The following is a 20,548-nucleotide window of genomic DNA, read 5'->3' as shown; positions in this document are numbered from 1 at the left end:
AGCCCAAATATTTTGTGTAGCCATTTGTTCAGGCATCTGCTGTATGGTTACAGGATAAATTAAGGGTGACTGTGTGAAAACAGGCTTTCTTTCTGCAACCTTATGATCCTGACTTGAAACAACTTCACTGTTAATTTCTTCTGTCTGAATTTTTACAGGTTTACCAGGTTCTTCTAAAGCTGTTATCCTGGCACTTCAATTGACTATCTTTTTAAATATTAAAATGTGGATTAGCATAGTGATAAGCTGCATAATTCCACCAATACTAATATTATATAGTTGTTCCATTGTCAGACTGCCTAAAATTTCGAACAAAAACCAATTTTCTTCCAATGTACACATAAAACCCATTTGTTTTTTAATGTGGAAAAAAATTCTCTTTTAGATAGCTTCCTTTAAAATATCTGATATGTTATGACTTACCAAATCTGCGTAGAACAGTAGAAATCCGAGGGGATTTTCAAAACAGACACCTAGTGTCCCAGGTGTAAATCCAGAGAGAGAGAGAGAGAGAGAACAAGAAAGCGTAGCCAGCTAAAGCTTAAATCCTGCCACGTTTTGCCTCTTGTGCCGAGTCAAGGCTTGGTCTGGCTTCCTTAAGCTCCGACCACGTGCGTTGGCTTTACAGGCAGGGTCCTGTTCGGCAGGGCAGGTCTGAGTTGTTTGTAACATCTGTAACACCGGCTTTAAGCAAGCAGGATTTAAGCAAGCAGCTCACCGATAGTCCAGCCTGAGGTCAAGCAGATCTATACCCAGGCTAAGAAGCCGCCACTCGAACTAAGAAGTCGACCGGCACCTGCCGCCGCCTGCCACTGCTGGCTGCCTGCCGCCTGCCGCCCTTGCGGGAAAGCGGACCTGCCACCAAGCCAAGCGGTTTTTAATGGATTCTTGTCACATTGGGCCCCAGATGTTGATATAACCAACTGTCTTATTAAATAAGAAACACAGAAACAATGTAAAAGAGAAAGCCGAGAGGTCAGAGCTCAGAGCTAAAATCTCACCCTTCCGCCTGTGGTGTCCCAGCTTCCCGAAAGAGAGCTACTTCCTGTCTGTTCTTTTTTTATAGTATGTTTTTCTGCCTTCTCATTGGTTGTAAACCCAAACACATGACTGCCTCGTCACTGTCTGAATGTATAGCCCCCTAGGTCTTAAAGGCATATGTCTCCAATGCTGGCTGTATCCCTGAACACACAGAGATCTATGGGATTAAAGGCGTGTGCCACCACTGCCACACTCTGTCTATGGCTCTAATAGCTCTGACCCCTGGGCAACTTTATTTATTAATATACAATCAAAATCACATTTCAGTACAATTAGAATACCACCACACTTTCTTTCTTAGCAGCCTCTTCTTCTCTAATGAGAGAAATAAAGGCATTGTATCCCCATGGTAGAGGATGTGGGGATGAACTGGGAAGTATTGAGTGAGAGAAAATTTACACATCATATATTGTGTGAGAAAATAACCTATTTTCAATAAAATTAAAATGCTCATTTTTCAAAGTAAATAATAGAATTGACAAATTTTAAAGTGAATAATGAGATTAACAACCTTTAATTAAATTAACTTAGATTTTAATAGAGTGACATTATTAACACTAGAAGTGAATTTTGAGAACTTGCCCTCCCATTTTTCATATTACTAAAATTTTCATGACTACACAATAGTCATGAGAGTAATTGCATAGTGACTTACATGAAACAGACAAATACATAGTTGCCCAGAACCTACAGGGATGGAAGCATAAAGAAACACAAATTGATTCCTTGAATAACTTATAAACCTGAATCAATAAGGAAAGTTGACAAAAGCAAACAATTTTTAAAGAAGAAAACAAACTAGGACTGGAAGAGAGGCCAGTGCATTAGCAGCACACATGCAAATCCATTGCCAACTGAGTACTCAGTGTGGACATTGACAGCTTTCCCTTCAAGGGCAGGATCAAGACAAGGATGCTGTGGTGGCCACTTTTCTTCAATATTTGCTTAGATATTCTAGACAGAACAATTGGGCAAAAAAGATAAATGAAATTGGCCGATTAATTGGCTATGAAATAGACCCACAGTTGACATAAACTTTGTTTTAGAAAATGCTAAAGATTCTACAGAAGATTCTGAAACTAGTGAACAAACACAGCCACATGAGTTCAACTAATGTAATCTAACATTTCACAGAAACCATTAGATGTCCTGTTTGTCACATGCATAGAGAAGATAAGTAACAAAGAAGACTCAAGTGGGACCCATGGATCTCCCTGGGAAGAAGAATTAGAAAAGATTTTGTGGGTGGATGAGGGGTATGTGGTGATGAGAAATGAGGAAAGAGGTGGGGGAAGGTGGGATGGAAGGAGAAAGTACTTGCAGTAATGACTGGAATAGTGGGGCATTGGGGAGCAACATGGAAACATACCACATTGGAAACTTCCTGGTATCTGCAAGAATGACCCTAGAAAAGACTACTAATAATGAGGGCTGGGTAGCCAGAACTAGTCACTTTCTGTAACCGCAGAAGACTTCTATCAGGGGGACTGGGACATGAATTCAGCCACAAAACATTACACCTACAATCAGTCCTTTCTGAAATATGTACTGGAGTAATGGTAAAAAGAACTTGTGGGATTGGCCAACCAATGACTTCTCCAAATTAAAACCATTACCATGAGAGAGAGCCTGGATCTGATTATGTCTGGATGGCACAGACCAGAGTCTAGACAACACAGAAATTCAGGATGGCAACAAACATGACTGGAAAAACATTTCAATGAAATGATTATTAATGATATTTGCTGGAGGCCAGCCTCAGCAGTTCAAGGGTCTCGAAGGGAAGGGACGTCTGTCAGGTACAGGAAAAGACTGGGACACAAGACTTGGTCCAAGCTGATGAGTCTTGTCATATCTGGAGATGTGCATTTTCTCTGCCTTCTCTCCTGATCTGACTCAACCCCCGTCTTTTATTGTAATAATACAATGAAATAGGGGATGAGAAAATTCATCAGGTGATTGGGTTCTTCACAATAGTTTCAATGGTTCTTTTTGTAAATCAACAAATTATACCTTGTACCCCTTGATTGCACATAGAAGTTCCCAGGAAGAAAGCCAAAGTATACCAGCTTATTCTTTCACAGGTTAATAATTATCAGAACATCTGAGGTTATCACCCCAGAGGCCATCTACTTGTGGTTTCTCAGAAAGCATAGAAGTACAAGCACTGGTTTAGAGTACCAAGCTGCCAGCTCCCACTCAGCTTAAGGCCTTCTTCATCTCTCTGTAATTCGTCAGGTGTCTTCTAACTAGTTCTGGACAACTCTTGTCTTCTATCCCATCTATATGTCACTCCATCTACAGTTTTCTGCCACCGGCCTTCTGGGCTTTACCTATGACCTGCATAATAGCTTTAACTCCTGCCATTTTCACAATTTCTAATTCCATGGAAACCATCACAGGAGAGAGAAAGAAAATCATAAAGAACAAATAGAGTAGGAGGATTATAAGAACCAGTAACAGTTGGATGGATGAGAACATGACATGCATACTCCATAAAGTCCGCCCTCGGGACACAAGGGTTGTTTTCTCCCTGGCCCACAGAAGGCAGGCTTAGTAGAATCCTGTGGGGCAGGCCTGGAGGGATTGATGTCATCATTCTCTGGTACCTCCAGCACATATTCCACTAACAACACATCAGGCTTTTCATATGCTGTCTTTGGTAGATATTCTCTTCTACTAGTAAATCAGTGTCCAGCCTACTGGCAACCAGAGAGAAATTATCTAGCAACATATGGGAAAAGATGCAAGGATATACAGCCAAACACTTGGGAGAGCTGGTGGAATCCATCAGAATAGGGGAAGGATGGATTGTAGTAACCAGAGGGGTCAAGGACACCATGAAAACATGCAACACAGAAACAGTCAAGCATAGCTTATAGAAGATCAAGAGACTGAAGTGATGATAACAGACACTGTATAGGTTTGAGCTAGGGCCTCAGCATTTAAGTTATGGTAATGTTTATGGGTATTCTTCTGGAACTCCTAACACTGGAAATGGAGAATGTCTTTGACTCTGTTGTCCACATTTTGGACTCATTTTCTTCCTACTGGGTTGCTTCTTCCAGCTCCAGTATGAGAGATTGGGGCAAGTCTAATATAACCCATTATGCCATGTTCTATAGATATCCCTGGGAGGCCTGTTCATTTTTTGAAAGGAAACAAGAGAGGAGTAGATCTGGGGTAGAGGGATAATGGGGCTTAATAAGGAGTGGAGTGATGGGAAACTATGGTCAGGATGTAATATATAAAAGGAGAATAAAAAAGAAAAGAAATACATATTAACAGGAAACATACTCATTTGCAAGGTCCCACTAATTATGCCACTTTCAAGATGAAAACTGTACGATTTGCCATTACATGAAGGATTTTGCATCTGTCCATTAAACAAACTGTGTATCAAAGCTATTTAGTAACCAGCTATGTCCACAGTGAAACATGGGCAGACCCTTCTCCTGTCACTCTTCCTTATTTCACATGGATGATGGCATGCAGGCAGCATTGGGCTGAGTTAAATTAGTTAAACAGGGAATGTGTTTGAATATATGAGAAGATACTTTTCTCTAGGCAAACAATGCATCATTTTCACAGCAGAATCAGAGCATCCAAAAGTTTGAGGGCTCCTGAAATTAGTTCCCATGAATTCTGAGGGATCACTATATAGTTAAACAACAAACTAGGCTTTTAATTTTTGTTTACCGCATTGATGTCCTTATTTTTCTTTTAAGACAACCGCACTTTAAATCCTGGCCTTCCCTTTACACACATGTATTCCAGAACTATAGGCATGAGTCTCCATCCTGGCTGTACCTGAATAGACACTGATCAGTTTTACCACATTATTTTTCTCCATTTTATACCCCATTGATATAGAAGTACCAGCATTCTACTGTGGGATCAGAGGAGAGGTCATTTATTCATCGTGGCCAGGAGACTGGGAGACTGGTCTTCAAACTGAATCGGTTGGAGACCTCACACTTATACTCTCCAGCATCTGCATTTCTGACAGGATATATTCTGAGTGCATGCTTTGTTGGGGACAGAGTAATCCTCTCTGTTCGCTTCATAATCTTGTTGTTGAAGATCCAACGGATAGAGACATCAGGATCAGGTGAAATGCAGGTGAAGATCACAGATCTATGTCCTTCTGCTGTAGTATCATTGATATGCACAAAGGGCTGTGACACATACTCTGTGAAGAAACAGATAAGGGTACCAAATGACAGGAGTCAGGAGAGTTTAACCAGGCTACCTTTAGTTCACAATTTATAAAGCTTCCAGTGGGGGATGGGAGGCAAGAATTTGGAGCTATGTCTATAAGCATATCTCATACTTTGGATCTCCCACCTAGGAATTGTGTTACCCTAATTCAGGTACTGTTTCCTGTGTCTCAGTTTCCCTGTAATACACACACAATGCAAGATCACTGCCATGTTCATGAGTTAAGCTTAGTTATGAGCAATGGTCTGACCTTGGGAGGCAGAGCTGCTCACATCAGTAGCATCTGTTACTATTCACCTGCAGAGGAGAATTCCCTAGGCTGGACTCCGTGAGTTGTAGGGGGAATCTGGAGTATCTGCATCCTTTGTTTGTTTAATTGGCACCTTGACTTTCCTGTGAAGTCTCAAACTCATCAGAACAATAGGCTAATGGGGCAGACACCTGGCTACTGAGCCTCAGGAGAAGGAGATATTCAGGTGACCTACCTAACTGCAGCTGTCATGGCAGTACACAGCTGGTTCTATACTCTGTGGGGTAATCAGTCCCATGACATGGTCACTAAAGCTCTGTTCCCTGATAGCTCTCGCAGTAAATCTAAACAAACAGTAACAAAAGCTCCCAAATGTCACTCTGAGTCCAGCCAGGGGCAAACCTTTGCAGCCAGAGATTCCTGGTGATCTCTGTGAGGACATTATGGTTTAATCAGCCAGGGACTGCCTGAATCCCACTGAGTCCATCTGCAGATATGTGCATGGTGAGAGCTCCAAGTGTCTGGGCTGCAGCTGACACCCTGTGGATGTGTAAATCCAGCACATTTCCTTCTCTCTGTGGGTAAATATATGTGAGTGATTCTGATCTGTTACAGTTTGTCCTCCACATGTGTTTCCTGCAGTTTGTGGTGAACCCCATTTTGGGAGACAATGCAGTCAGGGAGAGAGCAAGCACAGCCCAAAACTGACAGTTTAGTGCATGAAGCAGAATGTGCCACATGTAGCAGTTGAAGACTATAGAGAGTTACTTACGCTTTACATGAAATTCCACATATGCTTTTTCAATTTTGGAATCTTTCTTTGAAACTTCTAGTGTGTATATTCCTGAATCTTTCTCATTGACATTCCAGAGCATCATGGATCCATTATTGTACACCATCCCTCTTCTTCTGTGTGCAGGCCCCCAGGAGATGGAATTCATGGCTCTATTGTATTCTACAATTTTAAGAACCTCAGTCCTATACTTTGATTGGTACCAGGAAAAGCCTTGGATATCTTCTGGAAAATTTTGAACTTGGAAAACTACATCTTCGCTTTCAGCAGCATATGGAGGCTCCAGTTGGATCATGAGTTGGGAGGAAGTGAGAGGTTTACAGAACAGAGAAGGTGAAGCTGGGAGTAAAAAGAAAAGAAGAGCCATCACATGGGGATCATTGTCCTTGGTGAAAAGATGGTGACCTCCATCCTGAGCACATGGATTTATTACTCAACCTAGATTTGAAGCTGTGTGTGTGTCTATCCGATTTAACATGACTTTTTTTTCCAGCATTAGTGTTTTCTACTCTTCATGAAACTGTCCCCTTGGACAGTCTACAAGGCTGCTCCCTCCCTGCTCTCAGTCAGACACTGCTCTCATTCAGGTACACTGGTGTTTGGGATGATGCCTCCCCTGAACTCGACAGGCCTGGAAATTTCACTTTCTAGGTTTTTTCTTCATTTTGCTCTTAAGGCAACACTCAAACCCTGAGTTCCCCTACCAGATGCACTTGCTGCTCTGTCAAGTACTCCTTGGTTCTTGGAGCAGTCTGATCTTCAAGGCAAGCACAGATATTTAAAAGGCTTGGGTACTAGGCTGGCTATTTTTATGTAAGCTTGACATAAGCAATAGTTATTTTGCAAGACAAGGCCTCACTTGAAAATGCCACTACCAGATTGGCTGCTGGCCAAAACTATACTGCAGTTTTTTAAATTGGCAATTGATGCAAAAGGATTCAGACCAATGCAGTAAGTTTAAGCCCTAGGCTAGGAGTCTGGGTGATGTAAAAGAGCTGAGGGAGCAAGCATTAAGAGCAACCAATAGGAAGCACTTCTCAATGGTATTTGGACCAGTTCCTGGATTTTATTTATGACACTCTCAATTTGGGGCTATTAAGTACCTCAGTTTGACATGCATGTTCTAAAATCATTGTTCTCTGTTTGCTTTAGGATGATGTAAGAATAGAGCACTAGAAAAATATTCCCCTGCATCACTTTAGTCCAGCCTTGGAAAGATGACAGGATTCAGGCCTCTCTATTCTAGAGCCCCAAGAGCCTGGGCTGACTCTGACATCTTAGGCTGAGTTACTTTCCATCAAGGTCTTCCTTGATGCAGGTGGAGTCAGAAGATGGAGGATGATCTAAGACATTTGTGTCTCTACCAGTGTGTTCTGCACTAAGTGCTCAAACCTCCCTGTGGAGACACAGTGCAGAGAGAAAGAGGCTAGGCAGCCATGACAGTCCTGTGTGTCTAAGCCCCACCCAGAGCTGAACAGTCACAGAGAGTCACTTACTGTCCACCTGGAGTTGCACTTGTGCTTCTTCACATCTCATGTCTTTTCTCAGAATTTCTAGGGTGTACAACCCACGGTCATTCAGAGTAACACCACGGAGCAGTAGGGATCCACCACTGTACAAGGTCTCTCTGCCACTGTAGGCAGGTCCCCACACAGTTGATTTCCTGCTCAGTGTATATCGGGCAACTACACATTTCTTGGACTCAGTCATTCTTTTAAACCAGACAAAACCCACAACAGTCTCCGGGAAATTGTGAACGAGGAGAAGAACACTTTTCCCTTCAGCAACGATGGGTGGCACTGATTCAATCCTAAGCTGGGTAGAGGTAGCATGGTGCCCAGACTTCCAAAGGAAAGCTAGAAGAGAATAGAGAGATCCGTATAAATGGGACTTGGGTATTTGACTAAGATGAAGCCCTGTGTCCTGAGCAGCTGTGTCCATTGTTCAGCCTAGGATTGTGGGTTAAGTTTCTCTCTGTCCTACTTTGTGAGGGTCTGCATATGACCTTTATGTTCTCAGTATCCCCACTCTTGTTATTTCCACTATATGGCTCCCTTCAGTTGTCAACATTGACCTGGCTACTGTCATCAGATCCCTGCTCACATTTACAGTGTATTATTGTTGGGGTGATGCCTTGCCTGACCTCTTCCTCTACAGACCCCCGTGTCTTTACTCTCTGATTTCATTGTTATTCTGTTCCTCTTGGGGTTGCAGCCAATACCTGAATTCTCCTTCTAACTTTCTTTACTTCGAGTCCACTCAAATGGGCACATAATAAGAACAATGAGTTGTCTTATATTTTTTAAATGATGCCTAGAAAAACTCAAATGTATGTAGAGACTGAATAACTGATACCCCCAAATCCTGTATTCCCATGGATTTATTTAAGAAACTCATAGGTTTAGGGATAAACTTTTGGATCTATTTGCTTTGGTTTTTTTACACTTATTTACCTATTATGCTTGTATGTGAGTAGTATCATTACTCTGCACCATATCTGTCCTGCACTAAATGTTCAAACCTCAACATGGGACACCATGCATGGAGAAGGCAGGCACAGACCACTCTCCTGTATGTATCCAGTGAAATGAACCTCACAAAACTCACAGAGTTCACAATGAATCACTTACCGTGCACATGGAGGTAAATGGTTGTTGTTGATATGATTTTTCTACGTCTATTATAGGTTTGTAGGATATAGCTTCCTGTGTCCTTCTGGGTAACATTTTGGAGCAGCAGGGATCCATTGTGATACACTATCTCTCTACCACTGTGCCCAGGCCCTGGCCCACGTAAATTATTGTCCAATGTATACCATGCAATTCCTCGTGTCGTATTTGTTAGTCTTTTTAACCAGGCAAAGGCATTAAGATTCTTTGGCAGACGATGGACAAAGAAAAGAACGCTTTCTCCTTCAGTCACTTGGGGTGGCAGTGATTCAATGGTCACATGGGCAGTGGTGGACAGGTGCCAGAAGTTTAACAGGGAGGCTAGAAGGGAATTGAGTGAAAACACCTATGTTAAACGGCTGTGATCATCACTCAGCTTTGGTGTGTGAATAGAAGTGTGCCCTCCCTCCTTTGCAGACATGAGCATCAAAACTTTCATTGACTCAGAATGTCTGAGTGTGTGCTAACTCTCTTACAATGTTTCTGCTCAGGTGTCTGCCTTGTTCCCCCCTCATTCTTTCATATGTCTCCTCACATAGAGTATTTGGACTGAGGCGCAATGACCCTCTGAACTCCTCATCTGAAGATTTCTTACATTCTAATATTTTTCTCTGTTCCCTATATGATTTGAGTCAACCCCTGGCTTCAGATTTCAGGTATTGGTACATCAAATGCCCTATTCTGGGACTTTGGTTTGTTTGTTTGCGTTTTGGTTTTGGTTTGGGGTTTTCATTTGTTTGTTTGTTTAGACAGTGTTTCTGAGTATAGCCTGGGCTGTCCTGGAATGTGCTCTGTAGACCAGGCTGGTCTTCATTCACTGAGTTCACCTTCCTCTGCCTCCTACTGGTCAGAAGAAAGGCTTAAGGCACCTTCTTCTATTCAGAAAAAGGAATTTGTAAAGGCAAAGTTAGTCTGAACATTTTGGAAGGTTCAGTTTCAGAAAAAGTCTCAGACATAGTTGGATAAAGGAAAAAATTAAGGAAAGGAAGGAAGGACGAGTGTGTTTTCCTTTATTTTTCTTCATACTTCCTAGGTTTGGAGCTTACAATAATTACATTCAAGTCTGAAATACATGATTTTAGATTTACTTATGTAAATATATGTGAGTATTTGTGAAGGCTGCTGTCTTCTTGTGCACATATGAAGATGTATTCCACAAATCTGTGTGGGGCCACATGTGTCTGGGTGTGCATATGTGGGTACTTGCCAGAGAACCTATGTGGAGTGTAGAGTAGAGCCTGCAGATGTCTGTTTTCTTCATCTTCTCTGTAGGATCTGAGAGTTGGTTTCAGGTTGTCATATCTTTACACACTGAGAAATCTCACTAGCCCTCCCCAGTTTGATTTCTATTTGGAGGGTCATGCTGCCTTAGATGGGAACAGCTGTCTTCAGCCAATGTAACTCACTGTGAACATGGAGAGTTTGAGCCTTTTCTATTAGCATCATCACCTGCTGTCCTCTGAGAGCTTCAGGCTGCTGAGGCTCTGTCCCTCACTTTACCTAGTCTTCATGACTGAAAACAGAAACTTTGAGTCTCCTCTCAAGATCTTGCTCCATTTAGGAGACACCAGCCTGCCTCTGAGTTCCCTGCCCTCACAAAATCAGAGATTAGGAGTACTTACCAGTGAGCAGAAGGCCCTGCATTGGGGTACACCCCTTCCAGAGAAGCACAGAAGTCTCCTCCATTATTCTTCTCACTTGCTGTCCTCCCTCTGGAAAAAAGAGCCTCAGCTCCAACACAGAACTCAGCCTCTGTGGTTCTTCCTCCTTCTGAGCTGAAATTCTTCTCACATAGCAGCACTTCCCAGAATCCAATGGGTTATACGTGATGTGACTTGAGTCCAAGGCACTGCTCAATCACTTCCACTCTCAGTGCTGTCCTGCATCCCTCTCAACCCTGCTTTATGCTCCTCCTCCAAGGAACACATTGAGCAACAAGGATGATAAGCATCCCCATGCCTTCAGAGAACAACAGCTTATCTTGGGGATGACATCTGCCTCATCTTGGCCTTGGGACTGTCAGCACCAAAGAAGGAGTCTCCGTCCTATCTATGTGTCCTTGTGACACAGACACACTGCAGAATAATGTATCTACCCTGTGTTCTTAATGCTCTCAGAAGGTGGTATTTACTTAAAACTTGCAGGAAGATGACAGAAATGTCTCTGAGTGCTGGAAAGGTATCAGCTGAGTGATGACAAGGGATGAAGATCAATCCTTTATCACTAATATCACAAGTCAAATTAATGATCCAGGAGAGAGGCCCAGGTGCAGTTGTGTGAGGAGTTTCATGTGCTAATTGTTGGAAAAGAGGTGACCTGTATGTCCTTGAAAAGACTGTGGGCTCCATGTTCCTATAGAGAGTTTCAAGGCAATAGTCTACCATTATGTGTTAGGTGTGCACATGTTCTCTCTTATCTTCCTGGGTCACCTTTTCCCTTTCCTTGAAGATTCTCCCATGGTAAACATATCTTACCCTCTAAGAGATGCCAGAAGAAAGGAGAACTTCATGGTACCTCTGCGGAAAGATGTTCTCAGAAAAAGGAAGGAGTCAGTAGGTCAGAGTAGGGTCTAGGAAGGGAGCTCAAGGTTAGTAGGGACAGAGATGAAAAGCAGTCTGCTAGATCAAGGCTCAGCAAAACAATTTTTGGAGCATTGTGTGTGTAACCTGCCATCTCAATGATCCCCTTGAGAATACTGGGAGAACTGCAATCTCATGTCTAGGGCTACAGCAAGCCTGGTCAAGAAACTAAATGTGAACTTCCTTGATATGTAGAGCATAGGCAGGATGCAGGGCCTATCATCCTGATCACTGTGCTCTTCAGGACTCCTAATTCCTTCTACGGTAGGATGGGTCTAGACAGAGTTCAAGATTTGTCATAGGAAGCCATGAAATAAAGTTGGAAGTAGTGTAAATATTCTCAGGAGGAGCCTTGTGCTCAGGAAACTTCAGAGGATAGAACTGAGACATTTCTATTGACATTAAAAGGCAGGAGAAAGCTGGGCATGTTGGTGAATGCCTTTAATCCCAGAGTTGAGAAGGCACAGACAGCTGAATCTGTTAGATCTGTGCTATCTTGATCTATACAGCAAGTTCTAGGACAGCTGGGATTATACAGAGAAATAATGTTTGATTAAAATAAGGGGGTGGGAGATGAAACTAATGCAGAGGACTTCACATGCACTTTCTGGCCAATCAATGATGTGTAAATCTCATTCTCTCTTTGACATGTTAGTGCTGAGGGGATTTGCTCTTGCGTACAAATCACATTGATTTAAATACATGTGTCTTCCCTATACATTTTTCTGTTTCTTCCTCTTGCTGTGATAAAAAAAAACCTGAAAAAGAGCAGTTTAGGGGAAGAGTAGAGTCCATTTTCCTACTGGGGCTGTGTTATATTGCAGCTTTGAAGGAAGTGAAGGTAGAAAACTTGAGGTTTTCTGGCTTACTCATAGGCTCACACTCTGGTGCATACTTACCTAGTTTTTTATACAACCAGGGACCATCTACCTTGAAATGATGCTACACATAGTGTTCTGGGCAGTCCTTTATCAGTTAAGACAATCACTCACAGAAATGTGCAGCCTGACCCGACTTTGTCAGGTAAGACTCTGTTTTCTTTGTTGTTGTTATTTATTGTTTTTTGCAACTTGACCACAGTTTCTCTTCTCTCCTCTCCTCTCCTACTAGTCCCTCTTCCCACTTCCCCCTTTCCCATGATCCATCTCTCTGTTTTTATGCCAATACAATACTTAAAAAAAACTATGACTCTATAATTAAGCTTGAAATTGGGGATGTTGATAGCTCCAGAAGTTCCCTTATTGTACAGGATTTGTTTAATATCTGGGTTTTTTTGTTTGTTTGTTTTTACATCAAAAGTTGAGTATTGTTCTTTTTAAGTCTATAAAGAATTGTATTAGAATTCTGATGGGAATTGCATTAAATCTGTAGATTGCTTTTGGTAAGATGGACATTTTTACTATGCTAATCCTACTAATCCATGAGCATGACAGATCTTTCCATCTTCTGATATATTCTCCAATTTCTTTCTTCAAAGCCTTGAAGTTCTTGTCATAAAGGTCTTTCACTTGCTTGGTGTCTTAATTAAGATTTCTGTATTGTGAAGAGAAACAATAACCATGACCTCTCATATAAGAGAATATATTTAATTGGGGTGGCTCACTTAGAGTTTGAGGTTCAGTTCACTATTATCATCATGATGGAGAGCAAGATGGTGTACACACATGTATGTGAATAGAGACCTCGCTGGGAGTCTTACATCTTCCAGACAACAGTTCATTGTCTGCCTGTCAGGAAAGCAAAAGCTAGAGGGGAAGAGACCTTAAAGCCTGTTCCCAGAGTGACACATTTTCTTCAGCAAGACCCCTCCTTATAATGCCACTTCTTTGGAGGCCATTTTATTTCAAACCACCACACATATTCAGAGTTAAACTAATATATTTTCTATTATTTTTACATATTTTGAAATGTTTTGTTGCCCTAATTTTTCACCTCCATTGTATCATTTGTGTATAAGAGGCCAAGTGAATTTTTTAGTTGATTTTGTAAACAGCAATTTCATTGAAGGGATTTATCAGCTCTAGGGATCTCTTAGCAGAATTTTGGGGCACAGTTATATATACAATCCTATCATCTGCAAAGAGTAATACTTTGAATTCTTCCTTTTCTGTTCATATCCCTTTGATCTCCTTCAGTTGACTTATTGCTCTGGCTTAAACTTCAAGGACTTTCTTCAGTGGATATGAAAAGGGTGGACAGCCTTGACTTGTCCCTGATTTTAGTGGAATTTCTTTGAGTTTTTACATTTAATTTTATGTTGGCTATTGACTTGCTACATATTTTCTTTATTATTTTTAGACTCTGATGGCCTGTATCCCTGGTCTCTCCAAGACATTTATCATGTAGGATTGTTGGATTTGTTTCAAAGTCTTTGACAGCATCAAATAAGATGATCATGGGGATTTTTTTCTTTCAGTTTGTTTATATGGTAGGTGAAATTTACAGATGTTCATATGACAAACCATCCCATTTTCTCTGGGATGAATCCACTAGAAAATGGTGAATGATCTTTTTGATGTGCCCTTGGATATAGTTTGTGAGTTTTAATTGATTCTTTTTACATTTAGGTTCCTGAAGGAAACTGATAAGTAATTTTCTTCTTTTGTTGAGGCTTTGTGTGGTTTGGATATCAGGATGACCATGGCCTGATAAAATAATATGGAAATATTCCTTCTGTTTCTATTTTATGGAACAATTTTCGTTCCTGATTTTGCTAATTTGAATATTATCTCCATGTCTTTTAGTTTGTTGGGATAAGGGTTTGTCACTCTTGTTAATTTTCTCAAAGAACCAACTCTTGGTTTCATTAATTTCTTGTATTATTCTCTATGCCTTTATTTTATTGATTTAGCCTTCAGTTTGATTATTTTCTGCTGTGCTCTATTCCCCCAGGGTGTGTTTTCTTCTTTTTATTTTCACATGTGCTGGTAAGTCACTAGTATGGGAACTCACTGATTTCTTTTTTCTTTTACCATTTTTTATGAAGAAATATTTTATTCAGTTTACATATCAACCAAAGATTTCCTCCCTTTCCTCCTCCCACCTCCTGAATATTCTCCCACTACACACACCCCATTCTCTATTACAAGAAGTAAGACCTCCTCTGGGGAGTCAGGCAAGCCTGGTAATCCATTAGAAGCTGGTCCAAGCCCCTTCTCCTGCTTCAAGGCTATGTGAGGTGCCCCACCACAGGTAGTGGGCTTGAAAAGCTAGCTCATGCACCAGGGATGGAACCTGATCCTACTGACAGGAGGCCCCTTAAGCAAATCAAGCTACACTACTGTCTTACTAATGCAGAGGGCCAATTCTAGGCCTGTGAGGATCCATAGCTGTTGGTCTGAATTTCATGAGGTCCTACTTAGTTTGATTTGGTGTCTCCTTAATTTCTTTCTTTATTTCTTACATGATTTAATGGTAATTCCATAGAGAATTGTCCAGTTTCTATTAGTTTATAGTCTATCTGTCGTTTCTGTTGTTGTTGAAATCCAGCTTTAATCCATGGTGGTCTGATAAGATAAAGGGGATTTTTTCAATTCTCTTCTATCTATTGAGACTTGCTTTGGTGACCAAATATATGACAAATTTAATGTTCCATGAGGTGGTGAGACAACGGTAAATTCTTTGTGTTGGGATGGAGTGTTCTGTAGATATCTGTCATGTGTATTTTAGCCATAATGTCTGCTAGTTTCTTTATTTCTATATTTATTTTCTGTCTGGATGATGTGTCCATTGGTGAGAGTAGGGTGTTGAAGTTTTTGGCTATTAATGCATGGGGTTCAAAGTGTGATTTAAGCTTTTGTAATGTTGTTTTTATAAATGTGGCTGCTCTTGTGTTTGGGGCATAGATGTTCAGAATAGTGATATCATCTTGGTGGGTTTGTTATTTGATAAATGTGAAATGTCCTTTTCCAAGTCTTTTGATTAATTTTGGTTTGAAGTCTATTTTCTTACATATTATGATAGCTACACCAGTTAGCTTCTTATGTGGTTTGATTAGATAATCTTTTTCGAATTCTTTAAACTGATCTATTAGTGAGCTACTGTCAAGGTTTGTAGCTCATTTTCTGGCTGTTAACTTTTCCTTTGGTGCAGCAGTAGGGGGTTTTTTCTTACTGGTGTGGTCTTCACCTCTTCTTCTGATTGATGTGGCCTGTGACTGAGCACATAAGTCAGTCAGAAATAGAAAGAGGGCCTGACAGCATTGTATTTGATGCTCAGAAACAGCTCACTCTGTGGGATGGGTCTACATGAGCAGAATCTAGGAAGTGGTGTATTTCAGCTAGCAGGTGGGTCACTCATCTGCTCTTATGACTACTGAGGCCTGTGCCTCAAGATTCTCTTTCCCCCTAACATGATTTAGGTGGTCTCAGGGTGGCAGTTAATGCTAAATGGTTACTCCTCTTCCTCCATAGGGAGAATCTAGAGGAAGTTTCCAAGTCTCCAAGTGTGTGTCCCTCACTGTTTTCTGTGAACATCACATGTTTTAGGGTCCACTAAGAGCCAGGGTACAGGTCAGGAACATCTACCCTGAGTGTCAGTTTTCCCACTTCCCAGATCCTGAGCTCAGGGACACTGTAATGTCCACAGCAGACATAGTAAATAGTTAAGGAAACACCATTATCAAAACATATTTATTCGTGACTCAGGACAGGCCTCGTAGGCACATTCATCACCTGCCTCTTCTGGCTCCACTGGAATCAGAGCAGAAGCCAATTAACAGCTGAGACAAGACTGGAAGTGGAAGCATTTGGGATAAAAGCACATCAGCATGGCTCATCGTTCTGGGTGTTCCTTCTGTGTCATGACTGTAATAGAAAATGGGGGGACAGGAATACATGAGTTATCAACAGAAAGAAAAATATATTTGATATTAAGTAAAGTTTTTCTACCTCAAAAGTTCTTCTCTGTAGTTGGAAGTTTTCCAGTGTCCCAGCCAGACCATGGTCAGGACAAATCTCTCCCACTCTTTTCCCCCAAGTAAACACACAGAGGCTTATACTAATTATGAACTACATGCCCTAATGGCTTAGGATTTTTGCTAGCTAGCTATTACATCTTAAATTAACCTATTTCTATAATCCATACTTTGCCAAGTGGCTCATGGCTTATCGGTTTCTTTACATCTTGCTTCTTATGACAGTGGCTAGCAGCATCTCCTCTCTCTGCCTTTCCCTTTCTCCCTCTCTAATTGGAATGTCCTGCCTAATCTTACACTGCCTCACCATTGGACAAGCAGCTTTATTTATCAACCAATCAGATCTGCAATGCAGATATTTGCAGCATACAGCACAACATCCCCATCACCTCTTTTCTGGGAGAATGCCCCACTTCACATTTCAATACCAGTCAAAGGTGAGTCGAGAGAAATCAGAGATGCAAGGACAGGAGGAAGAATCATAGGTGGAATCTCATGAGATGATTGGGATTTGTTTGTACCCATGATATAGGCTAAGAATCAATTTATTTATCTCTCCATAAAATCAAGGCTTCACCCAAAGCTCATGCTGTCATTTCAGGGATCCACTTCCCAAGACCTGATATTTTTCTTTACTTCTAGTCCTAGTGATGTCAATGGCTGAGTTCTACTCAAGGAAGATATTTGATTATCAAGAATTATTAATGATGTTATGAAAAAAAGATAATTTGCAGGATATCTGGGGTTCTCCATTAATAAGCCACTAGTACTGTGCATGTGGTTGAGAGGCAGCTTTGCAGAAAAGGTTGAAGTCTGACCCTGAATACAAATGAATATGATCAGATCACCTGGACAATGTGAAGCATACCAAATAAAGCCACATGTGGTGCCTGCAAGGAAATGGGAAAATCTGGTGTATAGAATCCTTTAGTATCTGTTCTATTACCTTAGGTGAGCAGGTCCCAACCAGAGCTGGAGTAAAAATTAGTAGAAGAGTACTGATGTAGCTTACAGAAGACATAATCCATCATGAGACAAACACACAAAAAGTTCTACTGGACTGTAATTTGTGCAATGAGTCAGAGTCTAAGATGTCACCTGTCTTCATCAGCCTGAGACTGTCTAGGAAGGAGAACTCCCCCAGCCTACTCTAGGTCAATACTGGCCCTCAGTGCATGTGCTTCAGCTAGAGCAGGAATCCTTTGCCAGCCTAGGTATCTGTGTGTTGGGTCTGTGTCAATACCCAAGAATAGCTGAGATTCACAGCTCTAAATATCTGTATGTAGGCAGTTATATCCATGAGGAAACAGAAATTACTCACAAGTAATATTCAGGCTGAATGGGTCACTGCGTGGCAGCCGCTCACTTCCAATTTATACACTCATAGGGTCCTGTGTCAGTTGTTACACTGAATAGGTGAGAATCCAGTTGCCTTCTGACAGTTTTAGGATGTCACCTTCTGACAGGCTTTGACCATTAATACCCTATGGGTAGGTTGTATTCAGACATACATGTAAATGCTTTAAGGCTACAATCCTCAGTCTCGATGGAGTTAGAATTTTTCCTTGTGATAATGGCCTTGGGTAGCAGTGCTGTGTATACAAGAAAGAAGATGGCCTGCTGTGGAACCCGGTACCCTTGTAAAGGGCTCTTTCAACCATTGTTAGTCTTTCTAACACCTATCCCAAATCCTTATCATTAGAGAAACAGGTGAAAGATCAATCATAGGCAGCTGCAGGGGGACTTGCGTGCTCATAGATGGTGAGTCTCTTGTGCTGTATGGAAGAAACAATCTTTGTCATGTGTGTCCTGCAGAACTTGATACTACAGACATAGGATCTGGAGTCAGGTGCCCATTGTCACTTCCAGACCTCAATGACCCACTGGCTGTCTTGGACCACAGAGTACTGTATCCTTCTCACTATACTGATGCCATCTGCTTAGCCTAGGTCAGTGCTCTCCAAGGCAATGATGTTTAAGGAAGTCCTACGGATAGGACAGAATAAAACTTCCTATTTAGCTTCCTTGAGAAACACCCACAAACTGTGCCCAGGACTTGTGTGTACAAAAATTTCATACAAGACACCAGGAATAGGCCTGTAATTTACCTAAATGAGCAGACTGGATCATAACATGGGCCAGTTTTCCCAGGTACTTGATGATGACTGACATAGGCACAGATCCCTGATTTCAAAGGATGAGTCAGAGAATGATCTATGAGAGGGAAGATTGTGTGTTAAATGTGAGCTTGAAACAGAACCATTGTCTTGGCATCTGATACTCTGTCTTGCACAGTTAAGGGCCATAGCAAGATAATACCTGAATAGCAGGTTGCTGTTGCCTTCCTTCCTCCCTCCCTCCCTTCCTTCCTTCCTTCCTTCCTTCATTCCTGTCTGCCTTCATCTTCCTTCCCTCTCTCCTTTCTTTCTTCCCTTCTGTTTCTTTCTTCCTTTCTCTTCACATAAATAGTTATTTTTACCGCATATTAATCTGTGAATCACAAGTATACCCGGTGCCCACCAAAGCCAAAATAGGGCATTGGATACCCTGAAATTTGAACTACAGATTGCTTTTGAGGTCATGGGTGTGCTGAAAACAGAACTTGGGTTCTCTACAGGAGCAATCAAAGTTCTTAACCATTGAGCCAACTCTCCAGAACTCCCAGGTGGATGTTTTCAGAGGCAGATCTGACTGGTGGAAAGTAGTGAGCAAGAAATTTCTGGAACTGTAGCTGGAAGTGCCAGATGTGTTTGGCAGATACGGACTACAAATTTAGGATTCTGACTTTCTCCATATGAGACCATTGTTATAATACCCAGGATTTAAGGCCGGTCCCTGAAAGCATTATTTCTCTAAAATGCACAATGAGGTATGATAAAGACAGATGTTATGTTGTTTGAAATAAGTAACCTCCTGACCAGAGAGAACCCTGCATTAGATGCATGATCTAAGGGAAAGGTGGAATCAAAGTCTTCTGCCTTTCTGGCATCATGACAGTGGCATGACAAAGAATCAATGATTTTCTGTCCAGTAGGTGGGCTTGGAAGTCCTCAAATTCTGCAAGAACTCTGCAGAGGCAGGTAGCTTAGATCTAAAGTCATATCGAACTGTCCATTCTCTTTCACTTTTTTATAAATGAATTTCTAAATGATCTTATTAAATAAAAACAAACCCAGGAAACTGATATTAGGGTGAATGCTGAAAGATCAGAAAGACAGACCAAGCCACAGCTAACCTCACCTTGCTAACTTCTCACCTGATCTTGTTTCATCAAACTGAAAGCCACTGAGTCCTCCTCATGTGAATGGATCTCAGCTGATCTGCAACTCAAAAACCTAAAAGCTTAAAAAGCCTCTAGTTTCCGGTCTTCATGCCTTATATACCTTTTTGCTTCCTGCAATGATTTTCTGGGATTAAAGGCATGTGTCTTTCCTAAGCAAAAACATGAAATCTCAAGTACTGGGTGGGATTAAAGGTGTGTGCCACCACACCTGGCTCTGTATCTAGTGTGGTCTTGAACTCACAGAGATCCAGATGGAACTCTGCATCCCAATTGATAGGTTTAAAGATGTGTGTGCCATCATTTTCTGGCCTCTGTGTTGATCTCATGGCTGTACTGTTCTCTGACCCCAGTTAAGTTTATTAGGGTACACAGTATATTGGGGAACACAATATCACCACACTTTCTGGAATAGACTCAAGCTGCTGATGATCAAGAGTAAAATCTCTGAAAACCAGTTTCTCCCACTGCACAGATCCTGGAGAAGGCCTCCAGGGTAAAAACAGTGGATACAGGATTGGACACACACATGTTTGTCACCCATGTTCTGTGTGAGGCAGATGTAAATACTATTCTTTCTGTTCTCTGATTCCCAGTGATAGCATATGGAAATGAATGTTGCCATGGTGATAAGGTAGCCTCAAATATGAACAAGGCCCTGACACTGGGACAGGACAGATGTCCAGATCAGCACCATCTGTTACTACTTGCCTGAAGGAGAGACTTCACTAGACTTAATCCTTGAGGACATGCAGTCATCAGGAGGACCTATGGCCTCTATCACTCCCCTTGGGCTCTCT

The 20,548-nt window shown here is 41.5% G+C and overlaps 2 protein-coding genes across 3 annotated transcripts in view; both read right to left on the bottom strand.

Annotated features, from left to right (window-relative positions):
* The window catches only part of LOC143272877 (pregnancy-specific glycoprotein 22-like), a 49,777-nt gene extending 38,864 nt beyond the window's left edge, over positions 1-10,913 (bottom strand). The window contains exons 1-5 of one of the 2 annotated variants that reach the window (XM_076569610.1): positions 10,597-10,897; positions 8,936-9,295; positions 7,802-8,161; positions 6,285-6,644; positions 2,868-5,233 (exon numbers count right to left, since the gene is read on the bottom strand). In XM_076569610.1, coding sequence (XP_076425725.1) covers positions 4,959-5,233; positions 6,285-6,644; positions 7,802-8,161; positions 8,936-9,295; positions 10,597-10,660 — 1,419 coding nt within the window. In that variant the 5' untranslated portion in view covers positions 10,661-10,897 and the 3' untranslated portion in view covers positions 2,868-4,958. Of the gene's footprint in view, positions 1-2,867; positions 5,234-6,284; positions 6,645-7,801; positions 8,162-8,935; positions 9,296-10,596 lie in introns of those variants that run through there. The other variant, XM_076569700.1, reaches the window with a different exon arrangement.
* The window catches only part of LOC143272904 (pregnancy-specific glycoprotein 22-like), a 196,679-nt gene that overhangs the window by 97,620 nt on the left and 78,511 nt on the right, over positions 1-20,548 (bottom strand). The gene's annotated exons all lie outside the window — the stretch shown is intronic.

Source organism: Peromyscus maniculatus, chromosome 1 (assembly GCF_049852395.1).
Source record: "Peromyscus maniculatus bairdii isolate BWxNUB_F1_BW_parent chromosome 1, HU_Pman_BW_mat_3.1, whole genome shotgun sequence".
Lineage (NCBI taxonomy): Eukaryota > Metazoa > Chordata > Mammalia > Rodentia > Cricetidae > Peromyscus > Peromyscus maniculatus.
Note: the sequence above shows the minus strand (reverse complement) of the source record. Positions and strands in the feature narration are given on the sequence as shown.